Here is a 23930-nt window from a genome sequence, read left to right on the forward strand (position 1 = left end):
GTTATCCTTAAAATGAAACAACAATGAATATTTCTGGCAACTGCTGAGGGAATGGAAACAACCCCCAACTGCACAGCTTGGCATGCCCTGCACAGCAATTAAAATAAAGGTGGTGGCCAGCACCCTCATTGTTCTCTTGGCAGCCTTCCACAAAGTCCATGTGAATTGGCGGGGCCTCTGTGGGGCTGTGTCGATGCAAAGAGCTCTCCCTTTGCTGTCCTCCTCAGAGGGAGCTGCAGGTCTCGATGTCACATCCATCACTAAGGTCTGACTTAAATCCTGTCTGTGCCAGCACATTGCACCAAACTCTGGTGTCTGTGTGCTGAGGCAGGTGGCATCCTGCTGGTGATGTGCTTCTCCTGCTCTCGCCCCTCAACAGGACAGCTGTCCTGAGGTCCTTTGAGCTGACTGAGTCCTTCCCATTGCTCTTGAGCAGTCACTTGTGGCAATAGACCTGTGAAAGTCCTGGTTGTGAGAGGCTGCCAGTCACACCAGTCTGAAGGAAGGTGGGCAAAGCAGACATAGCCCAGCAGCAACCAAAAGAGGTAGAAGCAATTAAAATAAATTTAAAACCTAAGTGAAGGTGAGAGGTGTTGTTGCTTAACTGTTAAATTTCAGATTTTGAAAACTGTTACATTTCAGATTTCAAAACCTGTTCAATTTTAGATCATCCTAGAGATGAGGCTGAAGTTAATCTCATTCGCTAATATTAGACATCAGAGTTGAAGCAATATTTTGGGAATGAGACTCTTGTCTTTCCATGACTAATGTATAACCTGCCAACCATAGTGCCAGAAAAGAACATCATCTCTAATTAATTTGATCACGGCTTCAAGCTATTTAAATGTAATAGTTGCAAGACCTGGTTATGAATAGCAATTAGAGATCCCCTTGCTTGCCTTTTACTGTATTTCAGTTAATCTATCAAGCTGTATGTGAATCATTAGAGGTTGTTTATGACTGGATAAGCTGCAGGGATTAAAACCAGGGGCTCACAGGCATACAGATGATAAATATGACATACTGAAGCCATAAAGTACACTTTTGTAAGAAATGTCACCCTAGTGCAGAACTTCACCTTCACTGGGTATTCTCAGAAGCACTTCAGATGCCCTTGAGGCAACCCAGACCAGTGGGAGAAACTTTGTTCTTCCAGAGAATTGTTGTGTTGGAAAAATGGGCTGGGAATGGCACAAGAAAGCCTTGCATCAGGAAAAAAAGTCACCCATGCAGTAGGGCTAAACCTGTGCTTTAGTTTAGGACTCTGTATGACATCTCTCCTTGGTAGTGTGCATGTAAAAGGCCACCCTTGTCTGCACCTGCCCCTCTGTAATAACCAGAATGAACAATATTGTTTTTCACTTCCTACAGACGCAATTCTAATATATACTACTATTATTTTCAGGTGCAGCACACTAATATTCTGGGTTTTATACCTTAGGAGCTTTTCCAAAGCCAAAATTTAATTTAATTAGGGCTTGCTCCTGAAGGGAGATCTCCATACCTGGCCCTGCAGCCTGCCTTACCAGAAAATGTCAGGCTTGCATGCTGACCTGTCCTCTGCAACTGCCTGGAAACAAGGGTTTCCTGTGCCATTCCCAGCCCATTTTTCCAACGCAGCAATTCTCTGGAAGAACAAATTACTGCTTGAAGCACATGGTGTTCAAAGAGCAGTTTAAGTTGCCTGACAAAGCAATTGTGCATGAAACGTGCAAATGGCATGTAGGAGCACTAATTTCCGTCCTGCATTCCAGCAGTGCACCTACTCTATACAGAAATTCTCCCCCACTCCAGCACCAGAAGCTGGCATTTGCTGGCCTAACTTTTGCATTCTGAAAATAACGTCAAAGTGCTGGATCCCTGAGAGATATGCAAAAATATTTCCAACCTTGATTCTTTTTCTTGAACTTCTCTGTTCTCACTACATGAGTCTACTTACAATATCCAGCTCCACTTGGAATCCACACATCCCAAACCTCTGTGCAGAAGGCTGCCCGGTAGCTTTCTATCAGGGAAGAAGAATAGTCAGAAGAAATCCTCCCATCAGCAGAATAGTTTTGAAGGTGGCTGTAACCATGCCAAGCGTGACTTGTATTTTTCCATCCAAGCTCCAACGCTGGTGCAAAGCCTCCACAGTGTGCTAAGGAGGGGCTTGTGGAGAGTGGCTGGAGTCCTGAGCTCTAGCCTATGCTTGAGCTGCCTGACTGCTAACAAATTGTCCCAATAAGCCTGTACTGACTGGGACACTGGGCAAACTGGAAACTGTGCTGATGATAAACACCTGTATATCCAGCCTAACTCAAGAGAGACAAGGTTATGTGTAGTTTGGCTGGGCTTGTGTACACGGTCAGATTTCAAGATACACACATGTTCGTTTGCAATGTGGGGGTTTCATTGCTTACTCAATAATGATTGCAAACAAGATGATAATTTTGGCATTAACCACTAGATGGTCCTCTTTCTCAAATTAAAAAAAATGTAGCTCCAAACTAAAGCCAGTCCTGGCTGTTCTCTGAACCTGAATGTTAATAGAGAACAGTTTCTTTGTAAAGATAAATGTTACTAGAAGTTTCATCTAGTTGAGTGAACTGGCATGGTTTTCTGAATAGGTTTGAATACAACTTTTCATGAGTCCTCCAAACTCATTTAGTGCAACTGTACCTCTACCCCACTACAGAAGGCTGGGCAGATTCATAGGTCAGGCAGTAGTTCAAGGCATTTGCAAACTGTTCCCAGACTGGTATGTGAAAAAATGATAGTGGTGGGTTGGGTGGGGAGGGAGGAAGGGGGGAAGTTTCTGTTTCTCCATCCAACTGCATCAAATGTCTTTGCTTTTGTGGTTTTTCACCTTCTGTTTGTGGAAGGCTCTGACCAGCAAAAGAAGTACAGAAAAAAGATTTGGACTTGTTCTTTGAGAAAACCAAATTGTAGAATTTGTCATCAAAACTGTAGTTCACTGTTGGCCTCTGGTGCTGTCTTGTCAAAGAATACTTCTCTGCATCAGGCTCCCTGGACCTCATTCTCTTGGTCACTCCAGCCTCCAGGCAATACTTTCCTATAATCTCCATTCACCCTCCTCAGCATTTCCTGCTCAGAAGCCTGACCTCTCCTTACCTTGGGAAGTTGCTTTTCTCCTCACAGCCCTTCACACCTGTGTATCTACTGCCTTTTGATTTAGTTTGATCCCTGGTGCATCCCTGGTCAGCCTTCCCACTGAGACACTCCAGCTAGCAGCTGGCTCAGCCCTGTTCCTGCTCATAACTTATGCAGGAATTTTATGTGCAGGAGTCTTTAATTGTGTGTGAGGCAGGACTTGAATTCTTCTCAAGGATCTTCTACAAAGAAGACAGCATGTGCCCAGCCTCTCCCTCAGAAACAGGAAAAGAATGGAAGTTTAAACACACAAACCTCTGCACCTTTGCTACAGACCAAGCTGTCCTCAAGATGATCTTTCTGGTTCAGTCTTTCACAACCCTCGTTCCCCTGACAGATCTTTCCCATTTCCTCCCAAGTCTAAATGGCTTTCACATTTCTGTGCTGCATGAGCTGACTTGCTTTTGTCAGCCAAAGCATAAGACCTATTATGAATGGGGTAACAAAATAAAATAAAGTCACAGCTGCCTGAAAAGACCCTGAGAAGCCAGAATGATTTCTGTGAAAGCTTCTGAGTGCTGTACGTAGCATTGTGGTGGTTCAGTTGTGGTCTGGTGGATAGAAATGATGACGTCCAGGGAATGAGGGTGGACTAAAGTTTACTTTGGTAAGAGAAATGCCTGATGAGGCTCATTTAAACAGACTGTCACGTAATTTGTTACTCTTCATTGCTGAGGACATTTTGCAGTAGCCTTTCATGAAGTCAGAATGATTGAAAGCGAAAATGAAAATACTTGAATGAAAGTGAAAATGAAAGCTCTTGAAACTGGCAAGTAGTGTGTGCAGAACAGATGCATAGCCATGATCCTTCTTGTAGCAGAGAAAGAGCTGTGAAGTCCTTGGCACACAATTTTGTGGATGCTGAGAATTTACATGGGTTCAGGAAGCAACAGTGAAAGAGAAGAAGCCCATCAAGGGCTACCTACCACAAAGAAACATTTGGTTTGGGAAGTCTCTGGACCACAGGGCTCAAGGGTCTGTGAGAAGAGTATTGTGGAGGAATGTGAAAATATGCTGCCCTGTTTTTAGACTTTTCCATAAATGTTCTTTGTTGCCCACTGTCAAAACCAAGATACTGCAGTAGATCAACTTTGGGCCAGAATGAAGGTAAATTTTCATATTAGAGCATTTTAAATGCTGGCTCTCCTAATAATGATTTTTTTTGTGTCTGGTTAGGGTATTTTTTATTTTATTTTGTATGGTGTATTATTTGCAAGCAGCCTTTATCAATAAACAAGCATTCTTAACATGAAGAGTGCATAATTTTGTTTTATGTGGTAATTTCCATGTTGGTGACAATGGGTGAAAATGATCTGTGCTATGGAAAGGCTCACATTGCAGTGCCAGCAAGACTAGACAAAGCAAATGAGATGAAAAAACTTTTGCTTCTATTTTAAGATGATAGGATCACCAGCAAAACAACAAAACAAGACAGGGTCCTGCATATCCTGGAGAAAAGAAACCTTTACTCCAGCAATTGCCCATTAGAGGTCATGAAAGAATACTCACATTTTCTGGTCAAAATAAATGTGAAAACCAGTAAGGGAAAAGATCTCTAATGAGAAGCCATGAAGGGTTTTACTTACTAAGAAGACAGCCTCTGCACACATGCACACAAAATTAGCACGGCAGAAGCACAGCCACTGCCTGGTTCTTGGATGCAGATTGATTTTTAGGTAGGGAGTGTTTGCAAGGTTCAAAGGGAACATGCTAAAAGGAGGTTTCTGAGAAAAGCATGTATATCTATTATTGATTGTGATAGTTGTAGGAAGACGTTTTGTGCTACCATGGATGTGAAGTGCTCTTCATATTTTGCAGTTGTGATCCTGAGTAGTCTGAGTAAACTCTTGAAAACTTGGATGAGGAAGACACTTCTTTTAGCTGTTGTTGGGTGGAAATTGGAGAACAGAAGAGTATTTCTCAGGCTTCTTTACCACTTTTGTTCATATATGTACCCGTAAAACAAACTATTACACAGAAATGAAAAATCCCTGCGATTAGTGACCATACTCTCCCAGTGATACTTGATGCTTGGATGGTGAGTAAGGGCAGGGCCAGGTAACATTTCACCATGCTTCCTCGTAGAAGCACCCCACAAACTGCCCCTAGGAAATAAAATAATTTCATTTCTTTTCAGAGGTGCCTAGAGTGAAATAGCATTATTTGTGCATTGAAGTTTTCCCAGCTGGAAGCGTCTTTATGGAAAAACTGAACATATTTGCTATTGAACTTCCTCTTCATCCTAATGGGATTGCAGTATTTCCTATGCAGTCTCAGTTTATGGATGAGGTCAGGCCTCAGAGCCCCCTTTCAAAGCACAACCTTAAAATTGCTCCTTCGAGTACCTCACCAGGAGCAGAGCAGGAACATGGGTCTGTGAAGAGAAAGCCTGCAGCTCCCAGTCAGCCCAGTAATGCTTCATATCTCAGCCTCTCTGCAGGATGGTGCCCAAGGAGCGGAGCTGCTCTCCCCTGCAAACCACCAGAGTAAACAAGGTCTTAGCTTCTACAGCAGCAAGATCCCTAACAGCAAGGCTGCAGTGACACATTAGTCAAGAGACAGAGTTAAAAATTACCACTCAGAAGAGACGCCTATTGTAAAAATACAATATTGCTTGAGATATTGGCCTCACGCAGATGAAATATTCTCTGCCACAAAACAGGCAAGGGCCTGCTTAAGCACTGAATCACTACTGATTTCATCAGCTACTTGTGTGCTGTGTTGCAGTGTGACTTAAGCATGTGTGGGTTGATCCCAGCTGTGGGCTGGGGCTGAATGAAAAAAGAGCTGCCATCAAGTAAGATCCTAAGCAAAACACAGATGGGACAACAGCAAGAGGAACAAGGGCTGGGGAAGGAGTGTGTGGACTGACTTGTTCCAGCTTGCTAGCTCTGCTAGCTCCCCACTGTCCATCTCCTCTTTCTCCCCACAGCTCATCCTCAGCCATGAGCGTTTCCTCCTGCAGATAATGCTCTTCAGACAGAGCATCTCAGCTGGGCAGCACAGAGAGCTTGGCTCTCCTTTGCAGAAAGTGTAGCTGCTCCCGTCTGTCTGTGCCCCCCCACTCATAGGGGCATGGCAGCAGCCCCCTTCCCTCTGCTCTCTTCCTGGTGGGTCTGGGGGCCTCAGTCATGTGTCTTGCCATGCCCCCCCCAAAATCCCCTGGTGCTGTCCTCAACTCCTGCTCCCAGCCTCCTTCCCTGATCAATGGCTTTCTAATAGAGCCTCTGTTCTCCTACTCCTCCTTTTGTAAATTTAAATCCTACTCACTAGTACTGCTGACGTCCTGCTGGCCCACCTCTTGACTCCCCCTCCCTGCTTCAAGTCCACTTCCCTCCAGTATAAAAGGCACATGCCCCCATCAGCTGCCCTGCTTGGAGCAGCGACTACCTGAGAAGCAGCTTTGGTGCACACAGGTGAGTGCCTTCCCCTACCTGCTTCAGCTCTTGTCCAGGTTATTTCTTGCTGAATTTCCTTTTTTCTTTTTGGGCTTTAGCCCAAAACGTTAACATACAGAGCTGTGCCCTGTGCTCAGTAACTTTGACCCAGTTTTTGTTAGCGAAGCAGACCGTGGCGAGGCAGGGTGTCTGACCCCGCGGGCAGAGCTGTGCCCTGCGGGGAGAGCACAGGCAGGACTCCGCAGCACTGCCTGCACCTCTCCTGGCTCTCGGCGCTGAAACGAGCCTGGTTCCGGGCCTGCGCTTGCTTGGGGTTTTATCCCTCGGTGGTGCTTCCAACGCTGCTTTCGAACAGGAGGGCTTTTCACGTTTGCGTCGCAGGGGGTGTACACAGCCGCTGATCTCAAGGAAGATGCTGGTGTAGGGTGTAAAGAGTTAATAGCACCTTGTCTTCCGAGGACAACCGTGGTAGGGTTGTAGCTGATGGATCCGAAGCAGAGCTTGGGTTTGGTATGATAAGAGCCCCTGTGTGCCCAGAGGGAGAGCCAGGCTTGTCCCTGACTCCTTGTGAGACAGACCCATGGCAAGTTGTGATACTGCTGCTTCACTGTAACTTCATTTGTGGTTTTAACTTTCCCCTCTCATGTCGATTAAAGTTGCCAGACTGCTGCACAGATGTTGCTCAGCCAAAATTTAAAGACTATGCTTGGGCACCAAGCAGAAGTGGCAAGTTGATCAAATGACAGTGGCACTGAATTTTGCTGACCTCCAGGAGCAAAATTATTCCTGAAACTTTTCATTGTGTCAAGTTTTGTTGCAACTAGTCAGTTTTTAAAATTTTTATGATTATTTAATAGTTGAAAATGGAGGCACACAGCTTGACTCTGTGAGGTCTTGTTTTTTTCCAATTTTCCTTTTGGAAGAAATCTGCAGGTTTATGGGTTAAGGTAGGTCTGGACCTGAGGAGATCACAGACCATCTCTCAGCCACACGACTCTTGTGCGTGGGTAACCAGGCTTTTTGCTTAGTCACAAGATGGTGCTGGGTGTTAGAAATGCTCAGAGCAGCACCTCATAAACAGTACCATATAAACAGTGGTGTGACAATTAGGTGTAGGAAAAATTAGGGAGCATTAGAGATGCTGAGCCCCCTGATTATTTAGGGGTGGCATGTTACTTATTGAGGAGCAGTGGGAGCACTGTTCTTCACAGAAACACTAGCCAAGACAAGGTATGAACAAAAAGTTCAATACATATCAATGCTATATAAAGTGGCTGCAGTGGCTGATTCAGGCACAGGACCAGCTGGTGGGTACTGAGACACAGCAGTGCTTAGGAAAAAGTGTGTGCTAAAAGCTTTTCCCTGTGTTTTTGTCTTTCATCAACAATGAACTGAAGGCAAGCTCTTTCTTTCTGTAACTCGGTTCCCAAAAAAAACCCAAGACACAAAACCAGGGAACAAGTAACCTGGAAAACCTATCAGCAGCCCTGTAAACACACCAGAGAGATGCCTCAAAACACCTTCTTTTTGTCTCACTGAACCTAAGGTTTTGCTAAAAATGGAGCAACAGGCGAGGTACCCCAGCTGAAACTGAAGGCAGAATCCATCCCATGTGGTTCTACATACTAAGATAATTTAGTCCTGATTGTCATGAGATATTCAAGTTAGAAAAAGTTAATCTGAAGTTCTGAAATCATGAGTTAAAATCACTTTCCTCTAAGCTGCCTGGTAAGCAACCGTCAGTGTGGGAAAAAGCCCTTGAGAAACATTCACTGAATACTAGGGGCGAAGGAGCTTTTGACTACATTTTTGTGAAACACACACTCAACTTCTTCATGTGTTTTTGCTGTGTTGCCTGTTTGGTGTGTTTGGAAGCATCTTGCATCAAATATTTTCATTCCTGCTCTGCCTGTACTGAAGGCAGGCTAAGATTTTGGCAGCAACTGGGGAAAAATTCTGCATATACACAAAGAGAAGCCTCTGTATAGGCACAGCTGAGAGGATTTCCTACAGCCTCTGTGCCTATCTGTATCACTTACATGATGCTTAAGCAAATAGGCTCCTGCTCTATAGAGAGAGGCTCCAGGATGTCAGATGTGGAGACAGACCTTGCATGTCACAAGACAGACTATCCTGGCATGACAGCTGGGAGAGCTGCTGAGAGGAAGCTTGTACAAAATGCCGGAGACAGTGGTAACCAGAGCCTGGCTCCCTCCCCTTCCTGGATGCAATTTTCCCAGCTCAACACCTTCTGTTCTGCCCAGCCTATCCTGTGGGAATTGGGAGGGATTTCTCATTCTGTGGTATCTGGGTGCCTTTACAGGACTGGGACATACCAGTGGAAACTGTAACTGGAAATTGTAACTTTGCACACTGGCAAAAAACCAGTGTGATGGCACAGGAGGAGCATTGACATTCATATTGAAATGCATTTAGTTGTAAAAAGAGTGTGTAAAACACAAATTTTAGACACATTTTACAAGCAAGGAAAGTATGCTGGTGGTAGTGGCTAAAACACACTTTGGGGGCCAATGCCCGTGGTCATACAGAGAGGCATACAGAATCAGCAGTGGGCTCAGGGCCAGGACTTGTGTGTCCTGTGAAGGCTTTCACTGCTGAAGAGAAAAAGTCTCCAGTTTTTATCTCAGTAGATGGCCCACTTCATAGCCTTTGCCTTCAAAGAGAAATGCCCAGGACATCCCCAGCATCAGTGTTCCACAGAACTTAAGAGCATGAAATGGATCTGATGGGCAGGAACATACCATTACAGTTGACACATTCCTTCACCTTGAGAGCTTTAACTCACATGTGTTCCCCATGTTCACTCTTCTCCTTACAGCCTTCCCACCACTGCTCTGCCATGTGGCATCCAATCTCCTGGACACCACGTGCCCAGTGGTCCCCAAACCACTTAAAGCTGGTCACTGTCTATGTCCTGATGCTCTTGGTGTCGCTCAGCTTTGCTTCGGGACAGAGCAGGCCATTTAAGCATCAGATAGACAACAGAAGTAAGTATGATTCTCACCTGACATGGTGACCCCACAGTCTCTGCTGCACTGAGGGATCAGGGCTGGGCTGTCAGGCAAAGTTCAACAGCAAATCATGCAGGTGTTTCTATGGTGAAACCTTGGTGTGAGGCCCTGTGCTTCCATTTGCACTTGTCAGTACATATACAGAACCTCATGTCCTTCTCACAGCCCTTAATTAGCCAAGGCAAATAGCGTTATTTTTGATAAATATCAGAGAAGACACTAATGTGCAGAGGATAGACAAGAAAATGTAAAGTGATATACATCAAATATTTAAGCACCAAATTTTCAGCTGTGTTCTGTAGACCTACACAACTACTTCTATATAATAAATAGAAAGCAAGGGCCAGAAGCTTAAGTTCATGTTACAGACATCTTCAATTCTGTCTGGGACTGTGAGCTGTCTGAAAGTCCAAATACAAGTGGTTAAAGTATCTATCTCCAGAGATGCTGAGAAGAACCGAGGGTAGCCAGGTGAGGGTGATACCATGTATCCCAAGTTAAAACTAGCACACAGTCCTAAAGATTTTTCAGAAAATCTTATCAAGAAATCTCATCTTCCCCCAAGGAGCATAGGCTGATAATTGTAGGTGGAGTAGAAGAGAGGGGTTGTGGAGAGTAAGGTGTCTGGGCTCCCCATTAAAGAGGACTAGAGATGTTGGGAACCTCAGGTTTTAGGTAGACAGGTGAAAAACAAGGAAGTTTCTTGGGTCTTGTTGAGCAGGAAGGCTGTTAAACACTGTACTGAAAGATTTAAAAGATGTATATACGGAGAAATTTAAAGGCAAAGGGATTTTTTTCTCTGTTCAAGCATCAAAATTCACAGGGGAAAATCCTGCTGCCTTGACTAAGACTTTCATGTGTCTGGGATGATATATAATGCACTTAAATTGTAATTTATTCCTGCTCTTGACAGTTGTCTAGCTCTGGAACAATTTGGCATTTCCTTAGGGTGGCATAATCTCCAGCATGTTTTAGAATTTCCCTGCTGCTATATCTTTAAATATACAGTCTTTAATATTTTAAAATATTCTTTTTAATATTACAGTCTTTTAATACAACTATAACTCCTCCCCACACCTGCTCCAAAACTGCACTAGAACCCAAAATAAGTAATGTGTCAGAGGTTTAAAAGAAAAAAAAGTCATCCATGAAAACAACTTCCTAAGTGAACAAGAATTAACTTTTCGTGTTTACCTCTCATGTAGGAACCCCCTCTGCAATCCAGTGGATTTGTTAGCCTGTAGAAATAGTGTACCTGGTACCTACTGCAGAAAATTTTGATGGGCCCTTTGGCTTATGTTAGAAATGCAGGTTGCATCCCAGATGGATGAAAATTAATTTTGCATCTGAATCTTCTTCCTTTGGGCTCTATACATGGAAAGTAACCCTCAAAAGCACCAGTAAGCTGTGTGTCTGGCTGTGGCCTTTCCCTTTTTTTCCCCATGGGCTACAAGTAAGCTGTCTAACATCCTCAAGATGTTGAGAAAACGCTGCCTCCAAGTGCAGTGGTACATCCTCACTGACTGCTTTGAATTGCAGGTCCTGAGATCGACCCTTTTTGGTATGTGGGCCGTGGTGTTCGCCCCATCGGTCGCTTCGGGAAGAGGCAGCTGAGAAGCAGCCATGGCAGCCTGAGGCCTGTGAGCAGACACCTGGATTTCATCTTGAATGCTTTGTGGGAGCAAAAATTATTGGACACAGAGGACAATGACTGGTGATTTCTGTTCCCCAAGGTGGCAATTCAACCTCTGTTTTTTGAATTGTGCCCTCCCCTGCACCTCAGACCTACAGTTCTGCTTTTGCCTAGCAATCCCACGCTGCTCTTCTTTTCTGCTTCTCGTGCAAGTACCTTCAAAAAGAAACATGTTCAGGGTGCAGGTAAAAGACAATGCATGGACACTAGCACTGAGTGCCACCACAGCTTATAAAAATGTTTCTTCATTGTGCATCCCCATCAGTCTCCTGATCCTGTTCGCTGCTAGGTTCACTGTTAGGTTTATCCAAAACCTACACAGCATTTGGGCTGGGATTTAAACTCTGCAGTGTTAAATGTATCATTTACATTTAAACCCTCCTGTCATATTTCAAGGTCAATGGCTGTTAATATGTAAAAATAAAAAGCAATGGTTGGAAGAAAGACAAAAGGCTCTTACCAATTTTTAATGTACCGGCATTAATGGCATGAAATGCTGGTTCTCTGTGTGTAGCTTTTATAGAGATTGTTAACATCCACTCCTAAGGATGTCTCCCTTCTGAAGTACCCACTGGCCCTTCATGATTCATCCTGTACTGCTGGAGGGATATTAATGAACAAAGAGGAGCTCCTATCAAAGATAAGTATTTTCTCCCTGCTGAAGAAAAAAACAATTGGCTAATTGAACTTCTTGGAGTAGTTTTGTGCCTACTGCATATAACCATGCACCATTATGCAAAAGGGGAAAGGGCCTGAATGAGTTGATTCCCTTTAAAACAATGTCTTTATTTCCAAGTACACTGTCTGAGCAAGCTAAACTCACTCTTTGAGGATCACAAGCCATGTATCATCGACTACATTAGTCCACATCAATAAGCCTGAAGATACAGCTCAATACCCATATTTATTCATGTTAATATAACTCTGTTGTGTTACTTTTGTAAGAAGTGTTACTTACAATGTGTTTCATCTTGATTAATAACTGTTAGGAGGAATAATAGAGTTTAATCTATGATCTATATCCAAAAAAGATAATTTACAATTTAGGTAATAACAGATGGTTAAATCCAGGTCATAAATCATTCTGCAAAGGATAAACTTGAATGGCCTTCCACTTCTAGTTGTGCTTTGTGAGAATTACTACTAAAATTGAATAATGGTTGAATTAACCATTGCAGACATTTTAATCCTTCTTTCTCTTTTTGCAAACGGACTGTCAGCAAGGGATGGGTTTTTACTATAATAAGGGAGTTACTACCATTTATAATACAAGAAAGCTGTTAACCCAAAGTGTTACTTAAAACATACTAATTTTACTGAATGCTTTAATGGTGGAGAAGATATGCTGATAAATATTTTGATTGGCATTCATTGCTAGGAAGTGTGAGACCAAGGTTATCGGCAGGGTTCTTGCTCAGTTTTTGTAGCAATCCCAGAGAGAGATCAAGAAATTCTGCCTGAGAAACTGTGCTTGAGATGGTATTTCACCCAACAGACTCGATGGTTTGAAGAACAGCATCCAATGTTCCTAACAGGATTCCTCCGACCCCAATCCGAGAGGAGGAGGTGTGAACCTGGCGTGCCCCCTTGCCCTCGGCAAACCCCGGCACTTCTGTGGAGATGCCCATGTCCTGGGTGTGATGGTGTCACTCGTGGACAGGCAGTGCATCAGCACTGTGTGTGGCTGTGGGTTCTGCACGCTTCTTGGCCAAAGTGCACACAAATCCAAACAACAGAGAAGAACTTTTTGGTTTTCTTTATGAATCAAGTAATTGAAAAGGCATTCTTTTCATAAATCGCTTTTACTCTTTTATAATTTCTCTTGACAATAATTCTTGGTGAGTATGCAGATAACAACAGCAAGGCAAGCTTAATATTCACTCAGACTTCATCAAATAGGTCATATAGTCTTCATTTTACCCATTAAAATATCTTCATTTATAAAAATTAATCTAAATATAAATATTAACACTAAAGATTGAAATCACTTGATGACAAAATAATTCTTTGTATGCTATAACATATGCTTTTATGATTTTTTTTAAAACAGTAAATTATATCTTTGCACGTATTTGGCACAATAAACATTTGTAAAAATTCAAATGCCTTAGAGCAGGTGGGATTTTTTTTAAGGTTTTTTTTTTTTTTTGCAATGCCTACACAGTACACATTTGTCTGTCAAAGAAGACTGAATATTTTAACATTGTAACACGATAATAGTTGCTTTTCATGCCTCTTAAGGAAAACAACCTACTCCAAACTTTGTTGGCTTGTTTAAATCACACTAACAGAACAAAAAGCCAAAGAGTTATTCTATTAAAATTAGTCATTTCTGTATTGATATTACATACACAATATTAGTTATTATTTATTAGACGAATATGCAGACCAACCACCATTAATGACATTTGATAACACACATACCTGCATAAACCAGAACCTGGGAATGTATTGTATACATACACAAGAACAGTCAATGGAGGAGGAAACTGAGTAACAAAAAAAAATTACTAGGCATCCTACTCTGTTTAATCTCCTTTACTGGATTGCATATATAAATAAAATCTATTTGTTTTATATATATATTTATATATTAAACAGAGTGGGCCAAATTCTTCCCTCACATCTGTGCAAACCAATTTCAGAGAATTAGTATTGTGTGAGAGTAAAAGAAGGCCTAATTTCACCCAGAAATTTTCACCCAACACATTGGGTCAGATCTTGGGCAGATGGAAATTCTTTGAAGGGATGGAGTGACACTTACAAGTGGGAAGATGGTTTTATTTATTCCAAGGTTTCCTCACATGCAGCTGGACATCAGAGGACTGACAAGCTAGATGTCAAATGTGGATGGCAGATTTGCAACTGGCGCTGTTGTTCCAATCAACCTATCCAGCCATTCCTTGTCTTCCCCACTCACGCCCCTAAATCCAGCCAAGTCAGGAAAGTTGCCCTGTTTTGCTTGTATTTGCCCAACCACAGACATTTCATGGCCTGGTGTCCCAGGGAACTGCTTTCCTGCTGCATGGCAGGTAATGTGTGGCACTCTGCTCATGGGTGTTCACTAGGAGCCCAGGGAAAGAGGGAATTCCCCTCCTTCCTGGCACCCACAGCTCTTGGGAGAGCTCACCACTCCTTAATGCTGAGGGGGAACTTGCCAGCCCATGCCTTCTTTTATAGCACATTTCACATCAACCCCATCTGCACTTGGGTACCTGCTCTGCAACTGGTGGGGAAGGTAAGGGATTCACTGGCTTATCACCTCCTCTGACTACCTTCTTTGTATTCTTCAGAGCAAAAAAATACCACAAATTGGCAATGTTCTCCCACGAAAGGGTGAGAGGGACACCCTGTAAGCAGCATCCTCCCTCCTGGGCATCTGCCGAAGGGCCTTGTAGTTTGACTCACCTGTTAACGGTCTCAAGAAATGAAAGAAGGAATATTTCTATTCACAATCCAATTCAGAGTGGTCCAGTGGTAGAGGGGTGCATGTGGCACCAGCAACAGGCCCCAGCTATTCTCTGGGGACTCCAGACTAGTATAGGAACTGATGTCTGGGCTATATTTGCCTTCTTCTCAGAAACACCAGTGAATGTCAGAAAGGAATCTCTTGCAAGCTGCAGCCACCCTACAACTACTAGTCAGTCAGCAGAGATCTCATCCCCAATGCTTTCACTTCCTTTTTCCAATATTAAAGGTTTGGACAGAATTTATTCTGAACTACAGCATGGCTGGTCACCACCAAGTGGACAATGCTGCCAAGAAGAACGACACATACGAAGGTGTTGGTTTCTTTAACACTGTTCAGACGTTTCCAGACACTGGGATCATAAGTCAGCAGACATCTGGTCCACATGCGTGGCCACCAGTTTCTGATTCAGCATGACACCCCTGCTGCCTAGAGCAGTATCCCTAGCTCTGGAGGTGGAACATTCAATCTGAGAAATGTATTCTCAGTGAACAGAGAAGTCTTCCTCCTCCTACCAACCCTCCCAAGACCTCCATTGACTCCCTGGGGGCAGAGCGAGGTACACAGATTCTCCTCTCCCTCCAAGCAGCTGAAAAGCAGCACACACTGCACGGAGTTGTTCTTATTGCTTGACAAGACAGATGCCCACATGAATAGTAAGAGGCCAGAAAATAAGGATCACAGGTCTGCTTTGGCAGATTAATTGGCCTATAATTATGATTGATTGAGTGTACAAAAACATACTGCAGTTTAAAGACAACATACTTTAGTACAATCGATAGGGAGAAAAAGTGCATCTTAAAATGTGGAGCCTTGCTTTTGAAACACAGCATCCTGTCTAGAGTCCTCTGAGAACTTTAAGGCAGAGTTTCCTATAGCAGACCACAATGCTGAAGACTTGGACAGCTTTCTCAGTGAGGTATCCAAATGCAGCCCTATAACTGAGGCTCTGTGGGTTCTTGAGGGTCCATTTTCAGCTGGACATACACAATGGCTGTTAAGAAAAGGCACTCAAGTGTACAGCCTTAGGCAGTGTGTTATTGGCAGTAGGGAAGTGTAAGTTTAGTACATCACAGCAGATCCTATAGCAGGTTCCTAGAACAGAAAGGGACAGGAAAGAGAAAAACATGAGTGAAGGACTAAACAAGCCTGCTGAAGAACAGAGCCAGCCCTTCTCACCTCCCCACATATTTCCCACATATCCTGTGGCAGACTGCTTTGGGACAGCCAGCTTTTTCCTTATCCTGCTATGGCTGCTGTAGAAGAAATGACTGACAGCTGTTCTGGGTGTCCTGAGTGAAGCCTCTTTGTTCAAACCCTGCAGAGCCAATGTATGATCCATCTACCCCTTAAATTCCACTTAGGTAACCTTTGAACATTTCTCAACAATTAGTGAAATTCAAGGTGACTCTCACCTGCCAAGTTACAATGTGCAGCAGGTTCTGTGAGGGTCTGGTTCAGAAGTCTGAAATGCAGGGGATGACAAATTTATTTATGCTTTAAAAAATAAGGGTAACACATTCCTGGAGACCTGGCAGCCAGGCTGCATTATCACAGGCTGAAATTCAGGAGCTGCTATTCTATGGTATATAATCAGACTTCTTCCAGGACCCTGGTCATATTTGTTCCTCATACTATCAAAAAAAAAAGATTTCTGAAGATGCTGAAATACAGCTGCCTACACAGATAGTGCTATCTCTTTATTTAACAGCTTTTAACAGAGTTTTGAAAACATTTGTTTACCATTAAGTCCTTGGCAGTGCTTTTCCTTTCTTTAGTTCTTTGTGTTAGAGATCCTTGAAGCATGAAGTTTCTGTTAAATGTTCTGACAGTGGTTACTGGAGAACTATCTATTTTTTCACCTGGGTAAAATACAAAAGGGGAGAAATTTTTCACGTAAGAGATTGAAGCAGATACAAAAATACTTCTGAAGAGTCACAGCTTCTAGAGAGATAAAACTTCCCCTAAGATGTATGAGGAAAGCTGGATTTAATTTAAATTAAAAACAGCAGGCTGTGGTACTCCAAATTTATTAAAGTTTGAGGCCATGTCAATCAGTGGAATTACAAAAGAATAGTGCAGTGAACCAAGCCCTAGAATTGTCAGAGATAACGCACAGCAGAGTTAAAAAAACCCCAATAAAAATCCACAAAAAATCATAAAAGAAAAAACCCACTTGATATTATAAAGACATTTCACAGCCATTGTCTGACATACCAGGAACATTGCTGAGCCACTTCATATGGACTGAAATCAGCAAATATAGACATTAAAGAAGTGGTGGGTTGTGGAGGGCGGCAGCTGGCTTTTGGTAAATAAAACACTATGACCACTTGGGTCTCACAAAGTAAACCCCAGCCACGCTGGAGCAGCAGCACCCCTCTTGCAGGTTCAAGTATTCAACATTTCTCAGCCTTCTGCCTTTGCTCTTGTTTACTTGTCACTGTCACAACTTTCACTGAAGAGAAAGTGGTGATGCTTTTTAATGTGACAAAGGGGTATTTTACATAATGCAAGTACGTGGAAAATGAGGAGGATGGGACAGTCTATTAGTCTTTCTCTGTTCATTTCATAACTTAAACTCTTCCCTACTTTGCTAACCTGTACATTATATTGAATCTTATAAAGAGCATCTCTCTCTCTCTAATTCGTATAACAATTCAAGCGCACCTTTTATTGGTGGAGCTGGAAGTTTTCTCCTCTGCTGTCTTGATGTGTCTATTGTATGCATCTGTAAACAACACATATGCATTACTCAACTCCATTATAGAGAAAGAGGCAAGATTTCCCCAATGTATTTTTGAACATAATGTTCTGGCACCTGGTTTGTTTGCTTTTGATCCCGTTTCCTTGTCAGGCGAACACAGGGAGCCACGTTCAAGCCTGCAACAGTGAGAGCTGATATTCTGCTCTCAATATCTGAAATCTTCAAAGAAAATAAAAGAGAGAGACAGACAGATGGGGAGGGGGGAAAAGAAGTTTTAAAATTACTGTGGATGCCACTACTAAAATATAACCCTCCCCCAGTAAAATCCTCTTTAATAAGAAAATATAAACAGATGGCTAACTTCTTCAGCAATTCTGACACTTTCCTGCATTCTTTAGTCTTGACATTAAAAGGGGCTTAATTTGTTAGTAAAGATGGAGTAAAAGAACAATCCAACCTACCTTGTGACTCCAAGGAAGAGACATTTTACTCCTTTTGAGGAAAAAAAGAAAGGAGCACAGAAAACCTGCATCTGCTATCTCCCAATTACCTTTAGCTGCATAATCCCAAATTCATTCAAGCTGTGTTTTTAAAAGGCTACATTCAAAGAATGACTTTGTGGGACACATTTCGTAACTCAAAATTATTTTAATACACACACAAAGTACATCCTCTGTCACAAAATCTAAACATTTGATCATAAGTATTTATAGTGCAAATGTATATGCATATTAAATACAAGCATGCATAAATGCAGGCACAGACTATATAAAAATACTGAATGGAAAACAAATTGCCAGGGGAAAGTAGTCTGATATTGAGAGTAGTGGAAACAAGTGTTGACAAAGAGAAAGAAGAGTCAGGGAAGTCAGACATAGAACCCAGCTCCTGATTCACAATGACACCTGAAACCACAATTGGCTTCACTTTGCAGAAGATCTTCCACTGGCTTCCTTGCATAGCTTAGGCCTCTTTCCTTCTCCCTGTCACCCCCATTAGCAGATTTACTCTAAGATAATGACTAAAGCCAACAAAACACCACTGCCAGTTTGCCAAGTAGTGCTGATGCCTTGAGAGGCCTCCTAGACACAGAGACAAGACAGGAGTAAGGGAATAAGGTAGGTATTTATTTGAAAGGCCTTCAAAGGTACCCCCTGGGGGCCAGAGGCCATTGCCAAGATGGACCCCGAGATGGACGACAGGTCACAAGTTCTTCACACTTTCATAGGTTTGGTTCATTTGCATAGCAGGATTAATTCTCCAATTAAAGCTTCAGTTTAATGATGTAATTCCCCTCAGCTTTCTCCCCCTTAGAGGCTCTTTGGTTTATACTTTTTGGGCCTAGGATGGTCTGGCTGTCCTTGGAGAGCAGGCCCAGAGAGGTTTTGTTATGTCTACCTAGCACGAGAGAGCAGAAATTACCAGGCTACAAGAAACTTCAGAGTCACACACTAAGCAGTACATAATTTGAAAAATATAAAAGTTAAAACCTAAGGTTTTAACTAATCAGTGCAACAATGCATTTCTGACATCAGAGACATGTCAGGCTCTCAGATCTTTGCTCAGTCCTGAGTTGAGCATGCTTCCGCTGAGTAAAATCACCAGGTACTTCCCATTAAACCCTGACACAGGTAGGTCAGGGTGTCTTGCTGGGTACAGACTGGGCAGTGAACTGAAAGCCATGTCAGCCCCTTGAGCTCTGGCAATGTTATCTTGTTCAGCTTTTAGCACCAGATCACAACGTGCTCTGAGCCCCAGCCTTTCTGGAGCCCGCTAGATCACAGTGCCCAAGATTTCTTGCCTTTGGCTCGGATATGTGCTGCTTAGCACCTAAATCCCACGGCAGGCATGCAAGCCCTAGGCTAGGTGCTTGCCTCAGCCTCTGGCTGCCATTGGCCTTTGTTGGTAGAAAGCTGCCAACACTGGCATCTTTTGGGAAGTGCTTTACAAGCTGCTGATTAGATAAACTGCCTCAGACACTATTTGCAGTCTGACCAGGCCCACACACATGACACAGAGCGCACCATGGGAGCTGCTTGGCAGCAAGGAGCAGTCCAGCATTAGTATTGCAGTAAGAGGCTGCTGCGCTCCCATGTCCAAAACCAAGCTGAGGGAAGAAACAAACAGATATAGTACATCTGGCTGGGCTGAGCTACACAGCTCAGTTATGCTCTGCTCAGCTTGTGTGATGCTGTCAGCATCCTTAGATCATCAGACTACGGCAGTACGAAAGAATATTCAAAGTGTGCACGCTGAGGTGGGTGTTAGGCAAGGCAGTGCAAAACCTGCAGATGGGGAGGAGCTGCTGTCCTCACCTGAAGCTCTGCATGATGAACCTGGGCAGCTGCTGTGGCCACCTGATCCTCCAGATCGGCCAGCTCAGATTCCTCAGTAACACTGTTGATCTTGCGTGCGGCATCTTCCAGGTTGGTCAGCTGCCCCTCCAGCCCATACACTGTGCTGGCTGTCAGGTACACCTGCAGGGCCAAGGCAGGGACAGGTGTCAGTGGCTTCTGGTTTGTGGGCATGCAGGTTTGAGCAGACTGCATTTTCCATCATACCTGCAAACTTCCCGGCTTGCTAGCCTACCACAGGGAGATTTACCTGGCAGATGAAAGTTGTGGGGAAATAATCGGAAAAACACACATCCACAAAGAGAAGGGACGAACAAGGTGACTGCATTACAGATTTCATAGGTGCTACAATGGTACAAACCAGATTTGTTCCAGATTGATCGGCAAAGAAGAAAGTTGAAAAGTTGGCTTTTTTGTTATTGATATTCAATCGCATAAAGGGAAGTCAACAGATTATGCTTCATATAAATCTGTGTTTCTTTAAACCCACTTAAATGCCTTCTGGCAGTAAAAACTGCATGCATAACTGCTCAGCAGCAAATAGTTATTAACTTCCTATGGAGTAAATGTGCTTATATGTATAACGATTTTCCATCCCATCCTGCTCTCACCCAAATATACAACAGGCAAAACCTTCCCACCTCCTGGGCCTTTGAGTGAACGTGTGGAGGATCAACAGGCTTATTTGGGCTACATAAGAGGGAATTACTGATGTTATAATTCAGAGTTCTTCCCTAAAAATGAACAACTCTTACTATTTTGGCCCACCTCTGGTATCTATAAATACAGCTAAAGGTTTCATTTCCCATTCAGCTCCTCAGAGCAGTAATTAGTGATACACTGTGTTTTATTGTTTCTTTTATTTCACAAAACACCCTAAGGTACACAGCTGGATGGAGGTCACTGGTTTACAGAAAAGGGTAATTTTCAAGCATTAGCTTTTGACATCTGTGCTTAAAAGTGTGCAGAACCACATGAAAATGCTGCACTTTCTGCCTATTTACTTGTTAGCCAAGAGACTTGTTTCCATGAGGCTGGTAACAGCACAGTGGCAATGAAATATATATTCTGATTTCCCCATTGTAATAGCAGTAAAGACCATGTTGCTACAAACCCAGCATGAAGTAAACATGGCTGTGGCGACTCCATGGTTCAAGGGACAAGCAAACAGGATCTGAAGCAGATCCTTGAGCCAATACCTTCATTTTATACGTCTTCCACTCCAGTCATTATATCTGCCCACAATTCCTGGATCATTCATACCTCTTTGACATAAGAGGTATTAAAATAATTTATGGCAATATTCTGACTTTATGGATCAAAATGGTGGAGAATGGCCAAATCAAAATGTGTTTACTTTTTATTATTTTTCTACTTCATTAGTGTTTCTTAATTGCTTGCAATAGTTTTCTTTTTTCTTTGTGTCAGTTGTAGATAGGTTTTTTTCATGCTTGTGACTTTGCTAAGAAACAAAATCACTACATCTATACAAATTGCATCTTGTAAGAACACATTCTAACTGCAGGCATGAAATCTTTGAAAAACATACCTAGAAGAAGTAAGTGATCTGTTGCAACATCTTTGCTGAAGTACCTGGAGACACGGGTGGTCCATAAAGTTAACATGATGATTTAAATAGAAATGCTCCTGTTTTTGTGGGGTTTAATTATTCCTTCCATTTGTTTAAATGATACACTTTTTAAGTATGACATACCACAGCCAGTTCAGATTAAAAGGTGATTTTTTTAGATTTCCCTGTCACATCTAAAAGCTTAGAGAAAGAAGAAATAGGACATTTTGAACAGAAGCATCTTTAGAAAGTTAAAGAAAAGATGCATTTAAGTGCTGTGGCAAAAAACTGCACAGTAAGATGTCCTTTGAAGAGGTGAAAAATATATATCAAGAAAATGTGACTTTGAAAAATGTGAGAAAGGAAGTTCATCAATTTTTCCATAACTCAATCAGCCCCTACATTTGTGAAATGTTAATGAACATTTTCCAGCTGGATCTGAAGAAAATATTTTTCTAAAGAATATTCTCTTTACCTGAACAATTGTTACACTTCCAAACAGCAATGGTGTCCTTGCAGGCCTCCCCTAAATGATGCCCTTATTCATACATTCACATTTAGATTGTGGAGACTTATTTGACCATCATTTAGGTATGTACAGCTTCCACAAAACCCCAACATTTTGCTGTTACAGATGGCCCTACGTTCTCCACACTGCTGCATGCACAGTCCTCAAAAGGCTAGAGAGAACAAAAATGAACAAAGTGTTTATAAACACCCAAATCCTCTTGCAGAAGCTGCTGCAAAGAGCCTGTGGCTCATGTAAATATGGCCCCAACTCCAATGGGAAAAGTTATAGTTTCCTGGATTTCTAAATGCTCTTTACCATGGACTGAAATGGTGAAATCTTAAAACTGTGAAATTTTTGCCACCTACTTCATGTCCTGTGACAGAGGGACAGAGAAAGATATACTGTGGGGACACAGCAAGGCTGAGCTGGGTATCTTGCGAATTCTGCAGAGAACTGGGAGAAGATAAACCAGAGATGCTGCAGTGAGGGCGATGACAAAGCAAGAAATGCTCTGCCTCTGTGCCCAGTGTCTGCTCAGTGAGAAATTCTTGGCCCAAATGAATGATTGGAGGCCACAGAACCACAGATGCCAAAGCTCCACACTGCTGGGAGGGATCAGAAGAGTGCAATTGGGGAAAAAAACCCATGCACCTTAGGTAGTTTACAACACAGTTCTCCAAAAAAAATCCAGTGGGAGCAGATTTCCCCAAATTGCTCTCTGTCTTGCAGAATTTCTTAGTTCTTCTGAAGATGTGGTCCAGCCTGGACTTGGATTTTTATTCCGTATTCATTTTCCTACCAGATGAATTCTGTGGTGTTTGGAGCTAGAACACTTTAGTATTTCAGAGAGAGAGTCCGGTGCCAGGACTGGCTTTTAGTGCCATAGGGTATCTTCCACTCAGTTCTTAGCCTGGAGCTGCTATGGAAATGTGTTTTTGTGGAGGAAACTGATTTTATCTCCTAAGAGGAGATTCTGTCTGTAAATTTTCTGTAGCTAAAGGAAACCAGGATTTGTTTTCTTGAATTGATCAGGATGTTATAATGGGACAGTGAAGATTCCTATGAGATCTTTAAGAGCTCCTAATGAAGGGACAGATCACTGAAATGTAATCACTTAAATGTGGAAGGAAGAGAAAATCGAAAGTTTCAGGTGTACCAACTCCATTAAGTGGATTCACAAAAATTTCCAATGGGTAGTGACTTCCCTCTATGATTCAGCATTGCACTTTCTCCTGCAGATGACAGGTACTCATGAAAAAAGACAGATGATTTTCTGATTTTTTTTGGACATGGACAAACAAATGTTTGTTTAATTCAGATTCTCCAGCCTGCTCTTTCTAGCAGTGCAGGAGGCAGCTCCAGCTCCCTGGGTGCTCAGCACGGTGTACTGGGGATGTGTGGGGGGAGGAAGAGCTTCTCCACTTCTCTGTGTGACTAGGAACATGCTTTCCCCACCTGCCCTTGTAGTGATGAGGCTGTGCTGAGACTGGGAGATGTGAGGTTTCAGCCAGGCATGGCATAGCCACACAGCCACAAGGGTTTGGAGGGTATAAGTGAGCTTTTGAGATAGAGTTTCTAAATTTAGTTGCAAACCTCAAAGCATCCAACTCCCCTCCCCTCAATATTTTAAAGTACTGACAATAAAACCCCCACCAACACAGCTAAGCACTGCTGAAACACAATTTTTTCTTCTGTTTGTATATTTGTTTAAAAACCCCAAATTAATTTTGAACATCCACTGATGCTGCCCATGTGCTTTCCCTTTTGAGTTGGTGCACACTCACAGGGGCACTCACTCACATGTGACTCTTTCACACACTGATTTCTGTCCTTACATTTTCTTCCAGGGTGGTGAGCTGCTCATCGAGTCTGACGGGATCTGTGCCCAGCGGGAGGGTTCCTCTCCCTCTGTCCTGACTGTCATCTGGGAAATCGCAGGCATCGCTGGATTCTGCTATCAGCTCTTCAGTGGCGTTGATGACTTTCAGGACTTCTGTAGATATGTTGCAGAGAGAGACAGCAGAGTACTTCTATTTTGTTACA

At 42.8% G+C, this 23930-nt stretch overlaps 2 protein-coding genes across 9 annotated transcripts in view; one reads left to right on the forward strand and one right to left on the reverse strand.

Moving 5' to 3' along the window:
- The first annotated feature begins 6468 nt into the window (after positions 1-6468).
- PRLH (prolactin releasing hormone) lies at positions 6469-11769 on the forward strand. Its single transcript, XM_010398805.2, has 3 exons — positions 6469-6569; positions 9391-9559; positions 11123-11769. The coding sequence occupies exons 2-3, from the start codon at positions 9412-9414 to the stop codon at positions 11299-11301; spliced, it is 327 nt and encodes a 108-aa protein (XP_010397107.1). The 5' UTR covers positions 6469-6569; positions 9391-9411; the 3' UTR covers positions 11302-11769.
- Positions 11770-13017: 1248 nt separating this feature from the next.
- Positions 13018-23930, reverse strand: part of LOC104688987 (myosin VIIA and Rab interacting protein) — a 209909-nt gene continuing 198996 nt past the window's right edge. For 7 of the 8 annotated variants that reach the window (XM_039549151.1, XM_039549148.1, XM_039549145.1 and 4 more), the window contains 6 exons: positions 23723-23917; positions 19768-19929; positions 17567-17671; positions 17416-17476; positions 16489-16607; positions 13018-15840 (listed from right to left, as the gene is read on the reverse strand). In XM_039549151.1, the coding sequence (XP_039405085.1) occupies positions 15808-15840; positions 16489-16607; positions 17416-17476; positions 17567-17671; positions 19768-19929; positions 23723-23917 (675 nt within the window). In that variant the 3' untranslated portion in view covers positions 13018-15807. The remainder of the gene's footprint in view (positions 15841-16488; positions 16608-17415; positions 17477-17566; positions 17672-19767; positions 19930-23722; positions 23918-23930) is intronic. The other variant, XM_039549149.1, reaches the window with a different exon arrangement.

This window comes from Corvus cornix, chromosome 2 (genome assembly GCF_000738735.6).
Source record: "Corvus cornix cornix isolate S_Up_H32 chromosome 2, ASM73873v5, whole genome shotgun sequence".
NCBI lineage: Eukaryota > Metazoa > Chordata > Aves > Passeriformes > Corvidae > Corvus > Corvus cornix.